The following is a 21,769-nucleotide window of genomic DNA, read 5'->3' as shown; positions in this document are numbered from 1 at the left end:
TTCTATTCCGGGGGGCGTCGGAGGCAAAAGGCAGCCCTGGGACACTAGCTGACCCAGAACTCTGAGGAGCCTCCGACGTCCTTGAGAGCGGGTGTCGCCCATCAGAGCCGCTGCCTGAACTGGACAGTCCGGGGCTGGCCCAGAAACAGCCTGGGCCTTTTGACTCTGCCTTGAAGAAGCACTGAGTAGAACTCAACTTCAGAGAAATGTTTCTTTAGAAGCAGCAGAAGGTGCCCTGGGCGGATTTGCTCAGTGGATAGAGCATCAGCCCCAAGACCGGAGAATCCTGGGGCCAATTCCGGGCAAGGGCACATGCCTTGGGTGCAGGTTCCCTGGCCCTCCTCGGGGTGCCTTCGAGAGGCAACTAATCGATGTCTCTCTCTGTCTCTCCCTCTCCCTTCTACTCTCTCTAAAAACCAATGGAAAAATATCCTTGGGCTATTATAAACTAATGAACAAAAATAGATACTGAGGCAGAGGAGGAGTGAACAGACTGTCAAACTACAGCGGGAAGGCAGGGGAGGGTTGGGGGGATAAGAGATCAACCGAAGGACTTGTATGCATGCATATAAGCATAACCAATGGACACAAGACACTGGGGGGTAGGGGAGGCCGGAGGAAGGTCAAGGGGGGAAAAAAGGAGATATCTGTAATACTCTTTGTAATATTTTAAGCAATAAAACAAAATTTAAAAAAATAAAGAAAAATATCCTTGGGTGAGAATAAATAAATAAATAAAAATAAAAGCAACAGAAGGTGCTCGTTGGGTTTTCTCTTTCCTCTTTGTAGTGAGCGGGGCAAAGGATGGTGGTTCGGGTCCGGGAGCAGCGGGAACAGAGCTGAGCCCGGTCTGTGTTGTTCCCCTAAAGCAGCGCGCACGTTCCCAAATAAGGAGCCAGCACCGGACCTGAACCACTTACAGACATGCAGGGCTCCCGCAATCGGGCAAGACATAATTTTATCACACCCTTGAACGATGCTGATTGATCTCAGAATCCACGGGCTTGTTTAGAAAAAGGCTTTCAACATACATATTTAATCAGGTCTCCAAATAGAGACCTTTTCCCCACTGTGCTGGGCGGCTTGGCTGACACAGGCGTTCTCAAAGCTGTGATGCGAAACCGTGCATCTTTGGTAGAATATGGGCCTCGCGTGGGGTAAGTAACGTTAATGCTGAGAAAGTGCTCACGACCCAGGGCCGTCAGTGAGCAGGGGAATCACAGGGAGGAATGACGAGAACACGGCAGGCCTACGAAAGTGCTTTTATGAAAAGTGATTAGAAAAAAAGAGACAAAAGCAGTGAACATGCATAAAATAGCAAACTTCCAAACAGCCACGTCCTTTCCGACCGGCTTCTCCAGCGCTAAACATTGTTTTCTTGCAGTCTGATATTTTTGTTGGCAGGTGATTTTTTCATGACTACGAGGTGGGGAAAGGAGATTATACTCAGTGTGAAAACTAAGAAATCGTCTGTCCTTTTAATTCGGCTGGAGGGCACTTTTGGCCCCTGCTCTCCAGCCTCCCAGTGAGCACACATCATGACGCAAACCCCCACGAATGACCGCCCGCCCCCACGAGTCACCCTCCATTTCCAAACACTATACACAGGCCAGGAGAGGCCCTAGATCTGGTCCCGACTCACATGTTGTACCAATGACCCAAAGCATTTTTTTTTTCAATATAACATGGTGTTTAGGGCTATACTTTCAAGGTCACAGTACTCCACCGAGCTAGGGGCTGCGCTACATTAACACCCTACTGTTGAATACATGAGCTTCTCCCCAGCTTCTCACAATGACAATGGTAAGAATTACTTTTGTATCTAAACATCTGCCCATGAGGGAGCTCGGAGCAGGCTTTGGGAGGGTGGAGATGGGGTGGGGAACACAATGAGCCAAGTTGAACAAAATGGAAAATCTGATCCTCGACTTCATATGGAAATTAAGGGGCTCCAACCAGCAAACAATGTTTAAAAAAGAAGAATTTGGAGGACACACAGTCCTGATTTCAAAACTTACTGCAAAATTACAGTCATCAAAACTGGTAAAGGCACCAGAATAAACACACACCCACTGGGATATCATTCAGAGTCCAGAAATAAACCTTTAAACACATAAAGAACTGATTTTCAATAAGGATGCCAAGGCCATTCCACAGGGAAGGAGTAAATGGTGCTGGGATGCCTCATACCATATACAAAAATGAACTCAAAATGGATTAAGGACCTCAATAGAAGAGCTAAGACCAAGAAGACGACATGTGGGTAAGTCATTACCTGGGATTTGGCAATGAGATCTGACACAAAAGCACATGAGCAGAAAAGAAAGAATAAATTGGACTTTATCAAATGATACTGTAAGGACAGCGAAAAGAAAACCTATGATATGGGAGAAAATATTTGCAAATTATGTATTTAATAAGGGTCTACTCTCCAGAATATATAAAGAACTCTTACAACTCAACAACAAGAAGATAAACCACCCAATTAAAAAATGGGCAAAGGCACTTGAATAGGGACTTCTCCCAAGAAGATGTACAAATGGCCACTGAGCACATGGAAAGATGCTCAACATCATTAGTCATCAGGGAAATAAATGCCAATCAAAACCACAATGAGACACTTCACCCCCATTAGGATGGCTATCATTCCTTCAAAAGGTGAGGATCCAGAGAAATTGGGAGGATGCAGAGAAATTGGTGAGGATGCAGAGAAATTGGAACCCCCGTATGTTGCTACTGGGATGTAAACGGGACAGCTGCTGTGGAAAGAAAGCAGTTTGGCAGTTCCTCAAAAAGGTAAACGAATTACCATATGACCCAGCAATTTCACTGCTAAGTATGTACCAAAAGAACTGAAAACAGGTCCTCAAATACCTGTACACACGTGTTCATAGCTGAACTAAAGGGTAAGAGGTGAAAACAACCCAATATCCATCAACAAATAAATGAATAAACAAACAAATAAATAAGTATTTGCCCATGTGTCTATTTCCTGATGGTAAGGTCCTAACAGTGAAGTTTCTGGGCCAAAGGGCAGGAACATCTTAAAGCTCCCGTGGATACCGCGAAACTGTAGGGACTCCTTTTGTACACGAGCAGCTTCCCTACAAATCAGCTGTCCCCGCAGCTGAGGCTGAGCCGACCCTCCCAGGAGGAGGCGCTGTTGCATTAGCAGCTTGTGCCTGTGATCCTTCCGCAGTGTCCGAGGGGTGGGCGGTTTTCTCCCCCTTAAAGCAATGCCTGCAGTTGCTTCCCTAGCACTCACTGCCTCTGTCACTCAGCAGTGTGTTGAGGTTACTGTGCTCGGACACAACCCAAGCCTCTGGGAAACCGACCTACTTCACTCCCCGTGAGAAGAGCACGAGTGGATCAAACAGTGAACACGTGCAGCAGGGAGAGCCCATTTCCAGGGAGAAGGGAGGGTGCTGTGTCAGCCCCGGGTGTCCGACCACCCCTCCCCCAGGACCCTCCACATGGCATCTGGACTCGGGGTTCCCATTACACCTCTAACTTATAGTCACATCAAATCACACTGGATTAGCTTGTGCAACACACAGGACCCCATCCTAAATATTACGAAAAACAAAGAAACCTTATAAACCAAGGACCTTATCAACTAGGGAAAGAATCCAGAAAAATGCATTCAAAATGCACTGAAAATGAGGAGAAAATATTTAAACAACATTCCAATGCAATGACAGCAAACAGTCCACAGCGGCACTAGCTTACGCAATCAATCAAGGTTACAACCCATTTTAATAGGCCAAGTCCCGTTTTATCACACGCCTTAGAATACCGCACCTAACGCACACGCTTCTTTCCCAAATGACCCAAACGTTATGAAAGTGAGCACCACAGCAATAATTTATAAAATCCCTTGTTATTTTTGTACATGACAGTGAAGAAAATTACTTGCGATATTTTTTAATATGCTTTGATTGATTTCAGAGAGAGGAAGGGAGAGGGAGAGAGAGAGAGAAACATCAATGATGGCACGCCCCCTACTGGGGATCGAGCCCACAACCTGAGCATGTGCTCTGACCAGGAATCAACCTCCTGGTTCATGGGTCAACACTCAACCACTGAACCACACAAGCTGGGCACTTGAGAAATTTGTAACAGTCAAGCTATAGCATAATTTATTGGTACTAGAAAATGACATGATATATTAAAAACAACACATTTTCAATTATGAAATGTTGCTAGTTTATTGATGTAAAGACTTTATTTTCTGTAATAGTCTCTCCCCTTTAACAAACATTTGGCCACACAAAGAAATCCTCCCCACTACACATCCAGCGACTGAATTAACTCCCGCACACCAAGCCCCACTGCAACGCTCGTCACTAATAGTTGTCCGAGTGCCACAGGCAGAGAAGGGCACCTGGGGCCAGGGTGGTGGCAGCAGGAGAGGCAGGGGGCCTGGTCTGCCTCTGGCAGGTCTGGGCAACGAGGAACAGTGGCCACAGCGAGGCCCCTGGGGTGGAGAAGACAAGACACGAAGCTGGCCGAGCTGGTCAGGGCCGGATTACGAGGAGCCTGCCAGGCCGTGTGGAGGAGGGTAAGAGCTTTCCCTGCAGCGGGAGGAGCCACCGGAGGCACAGGAAGAGCAGAGAGGACCGGATCAGAGAGGAGACAAAAGCAATGGAGGAGGCAGGTCAGCAATGACCACAGCCATGGCCCAAAGAGCAGGAGAGGACGCCCTTCACGGACAGAGGTTGAGGAGGGGCGAGGAGACTGCTCTCAAGTGGCGGGCAGAGCCCAAGAGGGCAGTGGCCACAGGCGGGACAGAACCTCTCGGGGCCACTATAAGTTTGCAGTTATGCCCGGGCCAAAAACTACAGAAGGGAGAGAAATAAAGGGGGCAAAGGGGAGATGCATATATTAGTGAATGGCTTTCAAAGGGGAAAAATGCAATTTACTGCTCCAAGCTCGCTCTCTGGACTCAAGTCCACACTCTCATCAGGCATCTGGAGATTTCAGAGCCCGGATTCCCAAGGGCCACTCCTACAAGCTCTGTGTGCCGCTCACGTGGAGGCAATTAATTCAGAAAGGATCACAGGCCCACACTTGTCACTAAATGGCACAGAGGGACTCTTGATCTGAGCAAGGGCTGTGACCAGGTTGCCACCTGGGTCAAGTTCAGGGGCATGAGGGGGTGGGGCAGGCTGGTCCCTCCTCAGAGGAGATCTGAATTCGGTGATGAGTCAGCAGCTCAGGGACACACCCAAAGGCAAGTCCCCCAGAGGAAAGACGATCGCCCCCTGTTTAATCTCAGTCTCTGCGGGCCCGACACCAATCAATGAGGATCCATCCAGAACGAGGACGTATTCTCCTCAATTAGCCTCAGTGGACATGCACCCCCAGCATGTCTGACCATAAATGCTGGTCCCGCTTTCAGCAATAACTACTCAGAACCCACAGACTCAAGTGTATTTGCTTCCTCGGAAGAAAGACTAGATAAACAGAATATGACATATTCTACATTGATATTAGCTAAAATAGTGAAAAGAATGAACTAGAACTGCAGGGTATCCCAAAAAATGGATACACATGGTAACAGCTGATGGCTCACTTTTGAAAATGAAATGTATTTTAATAAACACTGCCTTTATAATTATGCAAAGTGTGTGTATCCATTTGGGGGGGGACACCATATATATATATATACAGAGATTCGTCTCAAAAACATTTTTTTAAAAAAATAAGCTGAATTGTGTCATTTTTGCAAATAATAGATGTATTTAAAAGACACAAACAGTATCAATGACATTTATGAATACAATAATCTATATATATAAAAGCCAAGCGACTGGAACGATGGAAGGACCAGTTGCTATGAGGCACACTGCAGCGGCCAACCGCCCTGATCGGGGGCGGGGCCGCCTGGCCAACCTCCTGCGTCCCCTCCCCCCTACCGGCCGGGCCTGCCCCCACCCGTGCACGAATTCGTGCATCACACCTCTAGTGTCATAAAAGCACAAAACAATCACACAGGTGAAAGCTAAGGATATTCCCATGAAGCCCGATCTCCAGGCAGCTGTTACTCATCTCCCTCTTGATCCCTCTTACCATTTCATTCTCATCATTGGGGCAAAAAAATAAAAAGGAGTTTATTCTATAGGCCTCCACTCAAGTGCCTGACTTCCCCAAGGAGTTTGATTCTTTTAGTCAAAATATATATGGAGTTTTTGTTCGACTAGATTTTATGACACCAGAAATGCTAGAAAGAAATCACCTATTACTGTGTAGATATTTTTTTTCTGTTTGTTATCTTAAATACTAGAGGCCCGATGCATGAAATTCATGCAAGAGTAGGCCTTAGCAGCTGCGGCCACTGCCTTGATTCCAAGGCTGCAGCCCCGGCTTCGTCTGGAAGAACATTCGACTGGTCTAATTAGCATATTACCCTTTTATTATTATAGATTAGTGATCTGTGTTTTCCACTCAAGTGTGGGGAGGAAAGTAGGCTATGAAATTTTCTGAACCTTTGACACAGGGATGGAGTTGAAATAGCAAAACATATTTCATCAAAGAAACCAAATAGTTTGTCTTTAACAACTTCACTTTCTCCTTCAAAATGTATTACTAGCAACTTCTTACAAATAGGGACTATTTTTTCTCTTGGTAGCACACAGATTGAATATACGTCCACAAATGTTCAGCTCTGGGGAGAGAGAGAATAAAAATTATGGGTAGCATGGAAGCTTTAGCTGCATACAAACATCTTTTATACCAAACAAAAAAAGAAAATGATATGAAACAAATCTAACTAAGTGCTTATCTCCGAATCCTTAGCGATGAGTGTGTGGATGCCTCATATTGTACTTGTCAGAATAATAGAAATATATCACTTCTAAGTTTTCAGTGGAAAAGGGAGGGTGGGGGAATTTGCTACAAAGCTCTCTGAGGGCCTGTGAGAATAGCTACGCTGTCCAGCACTTCCTCCTCAGGCTGTATCAGAGAGTGTGATGACTGCAGGATTAAACTCTATGACAACAGTTTGAACAACAATGCCTGGTCCTCTCCTCACGTCTGGGGTTGCCAGACAAAAATAGCTGACCCTCATGTTTCTGATGACCAATTCTTGAAAATCTTTCCAGTCCAATACACTTAGAAAACAACACACAAGGCAAACTGCCTGACGACTTCGATGCCTGAAAGGCAGGGAGGAAACGCCATCTGTGGAAGTCATGTTGAGAGTTGCCTCTCTGGCTCATGAAGCTGTCTCTGGGGAAAGCCTATATAATAAAAGGCTAATATGCAAATCAACCGAACGGCGGAATGACTGGTTGTTATGATGCACACTGACCACCAGGGGGCAGACGCTCAATGCCGGAGCTGCCCCCAGGTAGTCAGTGCGCTCCCACAGGGGGAGCGCCGCTCAGCCAGAAGCCCTGAGCCAGGCTCACAAATTAGTCGTGATCAAATCGCCCTTCTTTTGCTTGACCACAGACACCAAATCCTTCTCAACAGTGGTCTAGAGAGCTCTGACCAGCCGCTCAGACTTACACGAGATGACACATATTGGAGGTCCCTGGCTTAGGTTTTCTAAGGGATATGGCCCTGCCATTACCCAATCTTTCTACACCACTATTGGGGCTTTAAATCTGGGTCGACTCATTGTGTGACACTGTCCAAGTCAAACCAAAGCCCCTTACCCATCTGTTCGCATTATGTGCATAGCCTGTATGCGGTCCCCTCGCCTACCTGCGTTCTGTTAACAGGCCATGTGAAAACACAGAGTCACTATCACTACCGAGCCCTAAAGGGTTAGAATCAATTCTGAACATAAAGTCGAGGAGTGAGGGTTATTTATACCAACTGAGCTCTACCTCAAGCATCAAGTACACCATTAACTACTAACAGCACTTTTGTTTCTCGGTGGGCATTTCCTTTACATAAACCACAGTCCTGTACAGTATTTCCTGTGAAAGAACCACATCTTTTTTTGTCCTCAAAGTGGAGGCATTTGGCAGCTGAAGTTGCAAGTAACCTACCAAAATTAGTTCCACTTACTTCAGCCCAACACATCCACCCAAGACCTCGACTGCACATAGGAACACAAAATTAAACATTTTAAACCTTGATTTTTAAGTCTAAAAAAAAACATCTTTATAATGCCAATGTATGGCTTACAATTTTTTGTAATATAATTAAGGAATGTATTGAATGTCAAAATAGATTACAGGCTTTCTCTGTATTTTGATAGGTGAATGTAATGAATACAAGTTTAATATAATCTTTGGCATTGGTGTGTGTACAGCACTGTATTATGAACAAGGATCTAGGTGAACTATGAGGTCCAGCCAGGAAATCTGCTCCCTGCGGGCCTAGCTCTCCCCGGGCATCAGTGGCCATTACTTTGGGCTCTGGGATCTGTATCTCTCACTCAGAATGAGGGGCCTTCCCCATGGCCCTTTCGAATGAGCTTGCAGCCTTTCCGGCTGGAGCTCTGCTATTCACGCACCATGCACACGTTTTATTTCATTGAAAGAACTAAGATTTAAGTAAAACTTAGATGGACGCACTCCATGTGAATGTAGCAAAACTACCTGTCACTCCTTCACGGAAGATCACGGCCTCCATTCGGGAACACTTCCTCTTGGGCCAGGGATGGGGCTTCAGGACGAATGTCACTCAAGGCCAAGGACATCACTAGATGACAGGAAGGTACAACAGGAGAAACCAGCCAGCCCTCACGTCCAAAGTAAACACCGGGCACATTAGAAGCAGGCTCCTGTCGGTTTCTAATTTTATTATGCCAGGTCATTTCTTTAAATATATTTTTATTTATTTCGGAGAGGAAGGGAGAGGGAGAGAGAGATAGAAACATCAATGATGAGAATCATTGAATAGCTGCCTCCTGCACGCCCCCTACTGGGGATCGAGCCCACAACCCGGCATGTGCCTTTGACCGGAATCGATTTTGGGATCCTTCAGTCCGCAGGCCGACACTCTATCCATTGAGCAAAACCGGCTAGGGCTATACCAGGTCATTTTTGAGGTAGCTGAGATAACTGTGCAAATAAATTTTAAAATATATGCAAAAATACTAGTTTCTAGCATCAACCAGAAAATAGCTAACCAGATAATTTGTAATAGATTTAAAGAGAGAGAGAGAAAGAAAAGGGAAGAAAAACTGTACCCAAATATCAAGAGTGGGGAGGTGTCTGAGTACCAAAATGACAAAGGCAAAGAATATCTAGAAAAAGTTAAAAGAGGAGCTTTCTCCCATAAGCGAGATGGTAAAAAACACCTCGAATTTAAGAGAAGCAATAACTGATTAGAGGCTTTAGAGGACTCCTAGATTTTATCTTCATCTTCAAACCTCTCAGTTCATTGTTTTTGAGTGGGTTACGTTGAGTATTAAATGTTCTTTCATCTAATAAGATGGAGTCTGGGGCTTCCATTCCTTTTAGCTTTTAACTGTCAGTGGACTAGATACGCAGGGGTGGAGAAGTCGGACAACCACCGGAACCTGGGAGTTTCTCCGGCCCAAGACGGAGAAACTGTTTTGTGAATAAGATCAAATTAAATAAACACTCGGTTAAGGGCTCTTGGAAAACTACAAGGCCAAGTAAGGAAGGCTTGCTCTGTATAGAAGGGCATGTCTGTATTCATTCAAAGCCAGTTTATTTCAAAACTAATGCCAGGAACTTTCATTTAAAATCTTTACCCAAAAGAAGTACAAGCCAGATGCAAGGCCTGACCACAAATGTTTCTAAAGATCTTAGTAAAGAACTTAGGTGGGGTTTTTTAAGAGTATTAGGACTTCTTTCCAGTATAGCTTTCAAAATTGCTCTTATGAATAAGTGGAAAATGCTGCTTTAAATTTATATATGACATCGATCCCAATATAATAATACTAACTTGATATCACCAATTTGCAGTTACTGGAATTGAGTGACTTGAGACTGTGTTAGTACTACCTATGATAAAAAGGATGGCTATGAAATACTGAAATGCAACATCAACAAAGATAAGCAGAATTCATGTGCAAATACATGCTAATAATTAAAAATTATCTCCCCTGGTTTTATCCCAAAGTTTATTCCCAGTATTTCCCCTCCAGCATGGTCTTCCCTTTCCTTCTTCCCATTCACAGCTAACCTTCACAGCTCATCTCCAGCTTCATTCCATCTGGAAACTCGTATTTTCAGCCCTCTTGGTCACTATTCAATTTGCACGCTCGGATATGTTCTTCCCTGAACACTCATGGGCAGGTTTTATCCACATGAGAATGTAAACACAGCTTACATGTTAAACCGCTACAGTCAGGGTATTCCAGCTCCCAACATCCTGCTAGTACTGTAGGCACCAGTACACTCGGAATAGATTTAAAGTGGTTTCAGAAGTATGTTCAAGTAGCCACAGCAACAACCAAAACTGTATCCGCCATTCAGTGGGCAGCTCTGCCGAATCTGGGTCCTGAAATGGCCCCCGGTTGGCAAAGCTCCTGGAAGAGGCCTGGCCGGTGGCTGACGTGGGGCCTGCCCCCGAGCCTTGCCTGGAACACCTGCTCAGCCCCGAAGAGCTCACCGAACTGGGTCACGGGAGTCACTGAACCGACCAGAGGCGCTGGGGGCAGGTGCAGGCGCCCAGGTCTGAAGCAGGAAACCTGACAGCAGAGCGAAGGGCTGATGAGGACGGGGCCCCCATGGAGGCTGACTCTAGTCCCGGAGGGCGACGCGGTGACACAATAACCACATATATTTGGGCTTCCTTCCACGCTCCCGACGCTGAGCTCCTAAACCCTGTGTGTTCTGAGTGAAAGGCATGACAGGGACATCTTCTGTGGTGACAGTTGGCCTTTGACCCCCGTCCTGACGCTGAGCTCCTTAATCCCTGGGAGTTTCTCAAGCCATAGGAGGATTTGGGGAGCTAACAGGCAACTCTCGCTGGGCCCCTCGATAGCCTCAGGTGGGAGCTGGTCGCCAGAAAGGCCCAACCTTGATTAGGAACTTTCACCCCACCCCAACCTCAGGGGGCAGAGAGGAGAAGGGACTGAGTTAAGTACCAGTCATGCCGACGTCACAAAGCCTTCTAAAGAAACCCCCCAATGGCAGGGGCTTCCAGGTTGGTAAACACACCCACACATCAGAGGGTGGCACCCCCACTCCAAGGGACAGAGGGTGCTGCCCTCCGGGCCCTGCCAGACCTCGCAGGTGCACCTCTTCATCTGCCTGTTCATTCCTGTCCTTCAGGGCACTCTTGACCAACCCAGCCATAGCACCTGAAGTGCCTCCCTGAGTCCTGGGAGCCTCCCAGCAAACGATCGGCCCTGAGGAGCGGGTTGTGCAAACGCTCGACTTTATAGCCACGTCGGACAGAAGGGTGGGTACCCTGAGCTTCCAACACTGGGGCTGTCACCTTAGGTGGGAGCAGCCTGCGGACTGAGCCCTGAACCTCGGGGGCTACACCGACGCCAGGAACCGAATGAAAGGTACCACACCTTGTTGGCGTCCAGAAAGTTGGAGACTTTGTTGGGGTGGGGGTGATGGGGGGCGGTGGGGTGGGGATATCACGTTTTTGATGCCAGAATGTGCTAAGAGCAAAAACAGTTCAGAAAGAACACAAGAGAATGGCCAGGGAGAAGTCAGTGGTCCTCTCTGGACCTCAGTCTCCTCCTCTGGAAAAGTAAAAGGTTAGACTTGGAGCTGTCTCGGGTCTCCTTCAGCTTCTACATTCAACGGACAGAGTGTCCACCGCAGCATCCGCAGGGCAGCATCCGCAGGGCAGTGTGAGTCATGAGGTGACCGAGCCCGCTGCTCTGGCCGGGAATGAGCTCCCACCCCTCAGCAGGAAGCCTACGGCGACCCGAGAGGCATCCCACAGACCCCCTCCCGCATCTTCCCGGCAGCATTCTCAAATCCACGGCTTTCACTGTTAACTGAATGTTTATGTGAGAGAATTTCAAAGGCAAAGCTTTAGTGACTTAAGGGTGTTTCTTTTCATTTATGAACGCTTCCCACTGACCAACCACAGGATGTAACACAATCGGTGTCTTAACACCTCACCCGAAGCAACTCGCCCCTCTCCACCTCCCAAATGAACTATGTTTTCTAAGGTGTTTTATGCTCCCATGTCCATATTTAAACCACGAACATTGTTTAAATGTTCACATTTAAACTAAAAAGAAAATCATAGGGAAGCATATTGAGCTACGCTGACTAATGACCCTGCCCTGGCACTGACCAATCAGGGGAGACCACGCCGAGAGAGCAGCCTGCAAAGCTGACGAATCTTCTGTGGAGACCCTCCCCCAAGATTTCCACCTGCAGGAAAGGGATGCTCTCAGGACAAAGGGCCAATGCCACTCCCTCCCCCTCTCCTTCCCCCACAGGCATGCATCCCCTAACCTCCAAGGGACCCCATGAGACTTGCAACCAGGGGAGCAATGGGCAGAGGCAGCTCATCCGGGCCCCTGAGCCCGTGTCCAAGGCCCCTTTTCTCTGACTGCCCAGTGAGCCACAGTGGCCCCGCCTCGGCTCTCTGTTGCTTCAGAGCCCTTCTTTGTTGCACTGTCCTAAGTATGTTTTTGCTGCCATCGTGGACCCAGTACCCTTTGGCTCAGTGCTGTGGAGCCCTTCCCTTTCAATGGTCCCATCCCCCATCCCTTTTTCCTTAAATAAATTCAATTTTTCCTTATCCACCACCTGAAATGGCTATTTGGCCGTCCCTGCGCACCACCGACTTTAACCTTTCAGTTTTAAGTGTTATCGAAGTTTTCTTTCTTTGAACTTAGAAAATGATCAGAATGATCAACCATTTCTGAGGGTTTGCTTCCTAACCGTGAACTCTCCCTGCTGTGTCCAAGCCTCTAACAAAGCCTATCACGCCCGCTTCCTTTCGGGGAGCTGGGAGGCAGGCAATGAAGCATTCGTCAAGGCAAACGCACCCTTGGCACCCGCTCCGGAACCTGGAGAAGAGGTCCCTAGGGCTCCAGATGGTGACGCAGCAACAGCAGAAAAGGCGCAAGGTGCAGCTGGGATGGAGCCAAGCCGCTGCCCCCCGGAAACTGAACAGCCCCGCAGTCCCAAAGTCAGGGGCAGGAGACAGGAGGCAGAGGAAGGGGAGGAGGGCTCACTCTTAGCCTGCATGCACTTGCTGTGTCGGCTTCCTCTGGCCTTGAGAGGGTGTTCTCTGAAATGGTCTCCCCCATACCTATTCCGTTTGAATTCAATTATAATACCGAGCCCATCTTAACCAGGAAAACCCTAAGAAAAAAAAACAAAAGCCAGTCTTATGTCTCAATAATAAACTGCATGTCACCTTTCATTTTACTGGTGCTGCCAATTAAGTGGAAAGCATTGTGTTCATTTGAGACCTGGCTCAGGAGGAGACTGTTTCCATCTTTATTTGTAAGAGAAAGAAAAAGTCACCCACACGCTGTGCTTGTGCTCGGTGAGGGCTCTTTAAATGCACAGGAAGTGAGAGGGAAACAGAAGGGGGGACCCCGCAGGATGCTGCCCCGAAGGGAGCAGGCCCTGGAACAGAACTCCTGCCAGTCAGGATGTGGCTGGAATGAAGCAGATGATAAATAAGTTGTTTTTTAAAAATGTATCTGATGTCAACTTCGGTGATATCAGCTAAAGGTACTTCAACAAACAGGAATTTACCTACCAGCAAAGTGCATGGCCGTATCAATACAGTGCTTGTGCTATGTAATATTTTGAGAACTACAGAGAAATTGCTTCCATTTTACTCACTTTGTTACCATCATAATTAGCCAGTTTATTGGTATTAATAATAGGAAGAGGGCAAAAAGCATGGTCATCTGGGCAGCTTCACCAGGAGCTGCAACTTCACACTCCCCAGGGAGCCGCCGGTCCATTCCCTGATCACTGGGGGAAGGGATGAACAAAGGGGGAATGGGTGCATGGGCAGTGAAATTGGGGTGACGCAGAGAGGTGCCTGCCTGGGAAACAACAGACTGGCTAGATGGGTGGAGCCACGGCAAGTGCAAAATCCCCAAATGCGCTACTAAAAACAGCGCCTGATACCCACCACTTTGGGTGCTACCATCGGTGGACATGGAAGCAGCACGCAATGTTTTCCAAAGCTCTCATGCCCAATCTCTGGCTTAGAATACTTCTTCCTTTCCAGACAAAAGAAGAGTCTAGAAAATAAACTTAAATCTGTCTATCTTTGACACCACAGCTCACTATTCTTGAGGAAATTAAAATTTGGGAAGGCAGACATAACAATATTAAGCAGTAAGTACTCATGTGTATTCATTTGTCAAGATAGAATTACAATTTCATAAAGAATCGGGTAGATGTGCCCTAGCTGGTTTGGCTCAGTGGATAGAGCGTCAGTGGACTGACGGGTCCCAGGTTGGATTCCGGTCAAGGGCCCATGTCCGGATTGTGGGCTCAATCCCCAGTAGGGGGTGTGCAGGAGGCAACCAATCAATGATTCTCTCTCATCATTGATGTTTCTATCTCTCTCTCCCTTCCTCTCTGAAATCAATAAAAATATATTTAAGAAAAAAAAAGAATTGGGTAGATGAGTACAGACCTTATGTTAATTAACACACAGCCTGCTAAAAGTGAGCCAGATTTGTGACCATTTGGATTTTCAAATAAATAGTCAACACTCCGTTTTGGTTGACGAGCACGAGATGATTTAACCAAGGACAGGCCCACCAATCCAGGAGACAGAACTGGAGGGCTCTGTATGACGCAAAGCCGGGTCCCCTGACTAATTCCAAGAACTTTTTCTCTTACAGAAACAGAAGTAGTGCCGCTGCTGTTTCCAAGTTCCCCTTTTTATGTTGAAGGAAAAACATACGCCCTACAACACATGCTCACTTGGTTCTAGTTTTACCACAGACACACAAAAAACAAAAGCATGCAGAAAATATCAATTCCATCATCCACACTGACAGCTCTTCTCGTTTTAAAACAATTACTTATCTTCTTCATAAGCCATCTAGAGCCAAAATATTGGGTTAAACCGTGTAAAACTGCAAGCGTGTCAAATATTAGCCATTTCACATGGTTCAGCCTGCATGTAATGCAATTCTAATGGGTCACAAATGATAGCGAGGCTGCTGATTATTACGGAGCCCTCCGTAGTAAATGTTTCGTGCAGGTTGTTTTATCTACATTTTCCTCTCGTTCTTGTTTGCTTCCGCAGAGAAATTCAGTCCATACCCTGACCTCAAAGGGATGCACACTACGCAATGCAAACTGTAGTGAAAGAGAGGTTTCGTGTCAGGAAAGGGGAACAGTGGGTTTATAAGTCACTGCCTCTGCCCAATAATGTTTACACATATATTTTATCAGCTCCCATTTTTCTAGCACCCTCTCATGTGTTAGGCATTATGCTGAAAACCTTATATACAACGTTTATCTGTTTTAATCCTCTTAGCAAAGTATGTGCATATAACAATGGCAGATAAAGCAGATGTCTAATGTTCACAGCTACTTTGTAGGTTTATTTCTGTAATTTTTTTTCATTCTGAGACTTTTTATTTTGTTCTGTACAAAGTCCACTGGACACAAAGGCTTTGCGGCTAGTTCAGAAGCTCGCTTTCTGAATTACGTTTTTTCCTGACTTTTCAGGACAGCTGGGCGATAACTTTCATCCTCAGATGCGTGGGTTTGATGACAGCGCCCTTTCCTCCATTTAGCTTCTCATCACTTCCTCGGTTTGAAATGTTGTAATCTTTAACTGCTCATGTGATACGTGCTGTCTTGATAAGATATTTCAAGTTATTCTCAGATTTGGGCAGGTGATAAACAAAATGGAAAGATTTCAGAAGAGAGTCAGTGGAGCATGATAACGATGTTCATGTGTTTGAGGGGTTGTCCCATGGAAGAGTTATGAATTAACTCCAGGCTGTTCCAGGGTCCATGGGTAAAAAAATGGATTATTAATGATGATTTTCTAAATAACTCACCATCCACTAACTGGAACTGTTGCTCCGTGGGAAACTTCTGTGCCCTCACTAAGAATCTTCCAGGTACTATAGAAGGGAGTCTACTGTGAGCCCAGAACAGTGTAGAAAAGATGATGTGTGTGCCTGGTTGCTTATTTATCTACCAAAATGTCTAATTACTTATGAAAGTCTTGGGGCAGTCTACTGACCAAATTCCAAGTGAAAACAAATGTTTTGAAAAAGCAATGTTCATTAATACTCTCTCCCTTTTATTACAGTTCATAGTAGTTTCACTATCTACAATGTCATGAAATTATACTTTATTAGCTCTCTAAGAAATTGTACTCTATCATCTGACAGTCAATAAATCCATGTTTTTCTGCTGCTTCCTCCCCAAAACCTAAAGGCTACTAGAAAATCAGCAGCAGTGATTGTACTAAGGCAATGTTAAGCTTCAGAGGCATCGGGGCAGACGCACAGAGTTCATTCCGACCTGGATCTGGCCATCAGTGCATTTTTGTAACTTTACCCAACCCACACCCGATGCTATCAATCATCATCAAAACTTGACCGATTGCCCTGGCCAGTTGCTCAGTGGATGGAGCGTCGGCTTGTGGACTGAAGGATCCCTGGTTCGATTCCAGTCAAGGGCACATACCTGGGTTGCAGGCTCAATCCCCAGGCCTGATCAGGGCATATGTGGGAGGCAACCAATTGATGTGTCTCCCTCACATCGATGTTTCTCTCTGTCTCTCCCCCTCCCTTCCACTCTCTCTTAAAAAATCAATGGAAAAATATCCTCTGGTGAGGATTAACACACACAAAAAAACTAACCTAGACTTGACCAGTAACAATGGTGGACTCTAACCTCCCATACCACAATACAGCCACGCTAGGGTGGTCATCCTAAGACGCATTATGAGAGGCAGCTACAGAGTGGAAGCAATCTATAAGGCACCTGCCCACTCAGAAGCGGCAAGCATCACCCCTCAGCTCCTTTACACAGAAACCCCGGAGGAGACCAGCAAGGTAAAGCGGATGCCGGGGTCACCCAGCACATTGAGTGTGCAACTGGGCGCACACAGTTCCCAGGAGAACACCTGGGAGATGCAAATGCCATCCATTCATTCTAACCCAATGATTCCGACGGCCCGGTCCACCAGCTGGTCCTGACCCCTTTCGTCCTCAGACACACTGATTCAGCGGGACCTTTCAGGCCCCAGGGGCCGTCTAAGCAGCAGAAGGTCCAGAGTCAACCCACATGTCTCCACTGCAATCCTCCGAAGACCCGGTGCTGCAGGTGGAAAACAAGTGACTCAGAGCTGGCGTCTCTCCGGAGGAAGCGTGCATGGCTGATCCACCGCTGCAGCTGCTTCAAGAATTGTTTCCTGCAGCTGTTCAGTGGTCAGAACGCTCCTGAGCTGACTTCCTGCCGCCCCTGCGCAGAGGAGCGCACGCATCCAGTCCCACCCCCGCTCCGTTCTGCCCACTGGGCCAGCGCCAGGGCTCCCGGGGCCTACAGATGTGCACAGCCATTCAAAAGATAACCGGGAGAATAAACACGGAAAACACCACCCTCCTTTTCCACAGGAGCCCGTTGATAGGAAATACACATGCACAACAGCTGCAGGACTGAAGGCCGAGGGCTTGCATCACCGCTGCGGGGACAGACAAGCCATGGGCTACTCTAATGCCACCTAATGGAGTTAACCAAGCCGCCGTGGACTTCCCAGCCATCACCTTCACCACTGATGGCAGCAGATTAGACTCCATGAGCTCCGTATGTGTGCGCCCTGGATAAACTACACTGAAAGGACTAGGACAGGGCTGAGGGTCTCTGAGCACAGCTGAGATGGAAGAAGGACGCATGTACTAATAAGCAGCATGTATGTGCCGTAACCTCGGAAGCACAGAAACCTATTCCTAGAAAGTTTCCTAGTACAAAACAACAAATATTTCAATTTTTAAAAGAAATAATCACACACACACACACACACCAACAAAGGTTTGAAGTGTTCCAGAGAGACCAAGTCTCCACCTGATAATCAGCAAGTGCCAAAAACACCAAAAATGAAATACAAGGAAAATGAAGAATGGACAAATATAGTGAAAACCTTCGAAAAAAATGAAACACGAAATACTGACTGGGTTGCAAAATAGATGTACAGAAAGTGAGTGTAAATGCCATTAGATTTTTCTTATATTCATGTAAAGGAGGGGGAGAGGAGGAAACGTGCTAAGTTGCACCTGCTCCGTTATTTCCTCGTTTTCTCTCCTTACCTTTCACAGGTCATATCCAACCCTAATGAGAACTCACCCTGGGCCCCTCTTGCCGCTGCTCTGGGAAAGGTCTGCATAGTTTGCAACCACATTGCTTCAGTCTCATAAGCAGGACTTATCAGTGCCTTAGTGTGCCAGACCCCTCCCACAGAGGGAGGACATGGCCTGCAGTGTTCACCCAACTCATGTGAACAAGGGTGGTTTTTCCGAAGCTACCCATTCGCATTTCTCAAGACAAAGGGGTTCCTTGGGCAATGCCCTTCTAGAAGTTTTCAACTGTATTAAGGTTCGAAAACAGTGAAGGGTTTTGTGAACTGGCTCAAAAACTACTAGAAAGCAGACCCAACATGCACTTGAATAATCACTAGAGTGTGAAGAATGACCCCTGCATGGCCCGGGCACCGGGCTCTGTAAGACGCGGTGAGAATGGGAAAATCTGCCTGGTGTTAACTGCCCGGGTGAAATACACCAGCAAAGACGGTGAAAGAGATGGAGCGGCTCCTCAAAAGGTCGCTCTGTGCAAAAACAAAGGAGGATCCTGCTAACGATGCCACAAGGGCGCTAGCCGACCAGACCCCCACATTCGGGAAGGCCAGAGGCTGTTGCCCCTTCTCCGCCGGAACAGACACAAAGGAGGCCCTGGACCAAGCTTTCTTTGTCCGGAGGGAATCACTGGAGAGCTTAGTTATGTAAATGCAGGCAAGCCCCAGGCTGTCAGACGGGGAGGCGTGAAGGCGGCCTTTGTGGGCAGACAGAGGTGGTCTCCTGGGGACCCTGGTGGGCTGGGCCAGCTGCAGGCTGGCAGTTGGCTGATGAGCAGGGAAGTCCGGGCCTTCTGGGAGGAAGGAGACCAGAGGTTCCCAATGCTGCTCAGACAGTGGGAGTCGGTACCTCCATAGAGGTCGAATGAGGAGACCCCCGCCCTAGCCGGTTTGACTCAGTGGATAGAGCATCGGCCTGTGGACTAAAGGGTCCTGGGTTTGATTCCGGTCAAGGGCACATGTCCGGGTTGCAGGCTCAATCCCCAGCAGGGGGTATGCAGGAGGCAGCCGGTTAATAATAAGGAGACCCTGACCCAAGTGTGCTGGCAGGAAAGCACCCAGGAGCCCCTGAAGAGAACTCGCCACAGAGCTGGGGGGATGTGGCCCGGCTGGTCACCATGGAGGCTAAATAAAGTGCTGCGGGCGCAGAAGGCAGCCGGGCGGGGGGTGTCAGAGCCGTCCAAGGAACCTCGAAGGACCCATCTTCAAGGGCACCGGCTGGCAGACCTGGGCTGAAGAGGGAGTGCCACGTGGTACTTGGAAGTGAGGCTAATTAGGGCCCCGTGGGCCACAAACACCCCGGAGACTCTTGAATAATTCAGGATGGAAAATACTTCGAGGAAGAAACATCAAACTTCTAATAAGAGTGGGAGTTCAAACAGATAATTATAAAAAGAGAGATTTACCTGTCAAACGCTTCATCCTGGGCAGTAAAAATAGACGGGACATGTTTTAGTGGCTGATCCACGGCAGGCACTAGCCAATAAGGATCTTTCTAGCCAGGCCCAGGGAGGCCCCCGAGGCCCCCTGCACCCACCGCAAGCCAAGCCGAGGAGCCTTGGGTGGGGGGCAGTTTCCTGTGACCGGAGGCCAGGCAGAGTCCCAGGGGGACACACAGGGAGGGGGACACCAGCACAGGTTGCCCCTGTCCTGCCGGGATGCATGTGGGGCTTTGGGGGGGGGGCGTGGAAGGGGGGCCTCAGAGCTCACAGGAGGAATGCAAGTGGGGGATGGAGACTCACGCCATTGCCTGTCTCTTTTATGGCTTCTTACACGTAAGAAGTTCACCTTTATGCCCAAAGACTACAAAATAAGTGACCATCACTTTTGAAAGGGTGATTCCAGTCACCTCGTACACACAAGTGTTTGGGGCACACACGAGAACCATAACATTTAAACATTCCCTGTAACAAATGTCCTTGGAAATAGCTATTAGTGAAGGAGTTATTTAACCATCTCAAACATTTCAGTGATTCGTGTCCTCCCCAAGTCAAAATAGAGAGAGGCAACAGAACATCCCCAACTTCCAAAAATGTGGAGTCTTTGGGTTAGAGAGAGAACTGGAGGGAAACGATACTGGTCCTCAGACACGTAGGCCACTTAAGTCACAAGTCCTATTTCAACAAGATAAGAAACAAGTATTTGCTTAAAGGTTCTCCAATTAAAAAAAAAAAATACATGAAAAAATAAAATGCAACATTACCTTTCCAAAGTCCCGGACATCAAACAGGTCAAAGGCCTCGAAGAGCTCGCTTTTCCTCATTCCGAACGTCTCGCAACAGGCCGTGAGGAAGGTCCGTATATTCTTCAAACAGAGAAACTGAGGGACAGAAATAGCTATTATTATGTGGCGCATGCCCACGCTGCCTGTCCTCGGTCGCACCCGGAACGCCGTAAAAGCGACCAGGAGGAAGCCCTCAGTCTCTGAGGCTGCTGTTCAATGCCCCTGCAGCAGGATTTACCAAGCACCCACCCGTCCTGGGCACCGGAGACATGCTGTGACCAAGGCAGACGAGATGTCTGTCCTTGTGAAACTCATGTTCTACGAAGACAGACAAGAACAAACCCGGCAACAAAAACGTTAGTATTTTTATTTTCACGTGGTGATAAGCGCAGTAGAAAAAAAAAAAAGCCGGGCCCAGCCCACGTAGCTCAGTGGTTGAGTGTCAACCTATGAACCAGGAGGTCATGGTTCAATTCCAGGTCAAGGGCACACGCCCGCCAGGATTGTGGCTTGATCCCCAGCAGGGGGCGTGCAAGAGGCAACTGATTGATGATTCTCTCTCATCACTGATGTTTCTATCTTTCCCTCTCCCTTCCTCTCTGAAATCAATGAAAATATATTTTATAAAAATAATAAAAATAAAGCCAGGAGGAGGATTTGGGAGGGCTGATCAGGGTGGTGGTGGGGAGCTTCAATAGGATGGCTGGAGAAGGAAGGTGTCAGAGAGAAGAGGACAGGTAAGCAGGGACCCGAAGTGGTGAGGCGCAGGCCACGAAGAATCCAGGACAGCGCCTCCTAACGCAGCCTCCACCCAGGCCCCGCGGCAGCAGTGACCGAGGATGTCTGAGGAAGGGGCGACGTGGCCGGGCAGCTGGTGACCACAGAGGGGGAAGGTGAGCAGAGGGAAATGGGATCGAGAATGAAGGACCCTGTTGGACAGGTTTGTACTCCGACTGAGACAGGAGGCCTGGGAGCAGAGGAGGGACGCAATCTGATATTTTTAAAGGGTCTTTCGGGCTGTTTTGCATGTAGAGTAGAAGGGGCTTGAGCAAGGATGGAGACGGGCAAAGCTGATAGGAGGCTATTGCAATGATCCGGGGGAGAGAGGCCCCGGAGACAGGTGTTACATCTGGCTGCGTTAGAGTCGAGATGCCCGTTCGTCATCCCATAGGAAGTGGGCAGCAGGCAACTGGATAGGCGAGTCTGGAGTCCGGGGTACAGGTGTGCACTCCACACAGAGCATACACAACCATGGTTTTCACCATGATGCTGTCTGACATAACCAGGGAGAAGGCGGGGAGGGGAGGGGAGGGGAGGGGAGGGGAGGGGAGGAGA

At 47.8% G+C, this 21,769-nt stretch overlaps 1 protein-coding gene across 2 annotated transcripts in view; it reads right to left on the bottom strand.

Moving 5' to 3' along the window:
• VAV3 (vav guanine nucleotide exchange factor 3) overlaps positions 1-21,769 on the bottom strand; it is a 159,226-nt gene that overhangs the window by 113,448 nt on the left and 24,009 nt on the right. For both annotated transcript variants that reach the window (XM_006092618.3, XM_006092619.3), the window contains exon 2: positions 20,414-20,530. In XM_006092618.3, coding sequence (XP_006092680.1) covers positions 20,414-20,530 — 117 coding nt within the window. The remainder of the gene's footprint in view (positions 1-20,413; positions 20,531-21,769) is intronic.

The sequence above is a fragment of the Myotis lucifugus genome, unplaced genomic scaffold (assembly GCF_000147115.1).
Source record: "Myotis lucifugus unplaced genomic scaffold, Myoluc2.0 scaffold_101, whole genome shotgun sequence".
Taxonomy (NCBI): Eukaryota; Metazoa; Chordata; class Mammalia; order Chiroptera; family Vespertilionidae; genus Myotis; species Myotis lucifugus.
Note: the sequence above shows the minus strand (reverse complement) of the source record. Positions and strands in the feature narration are given on the sequence as shown.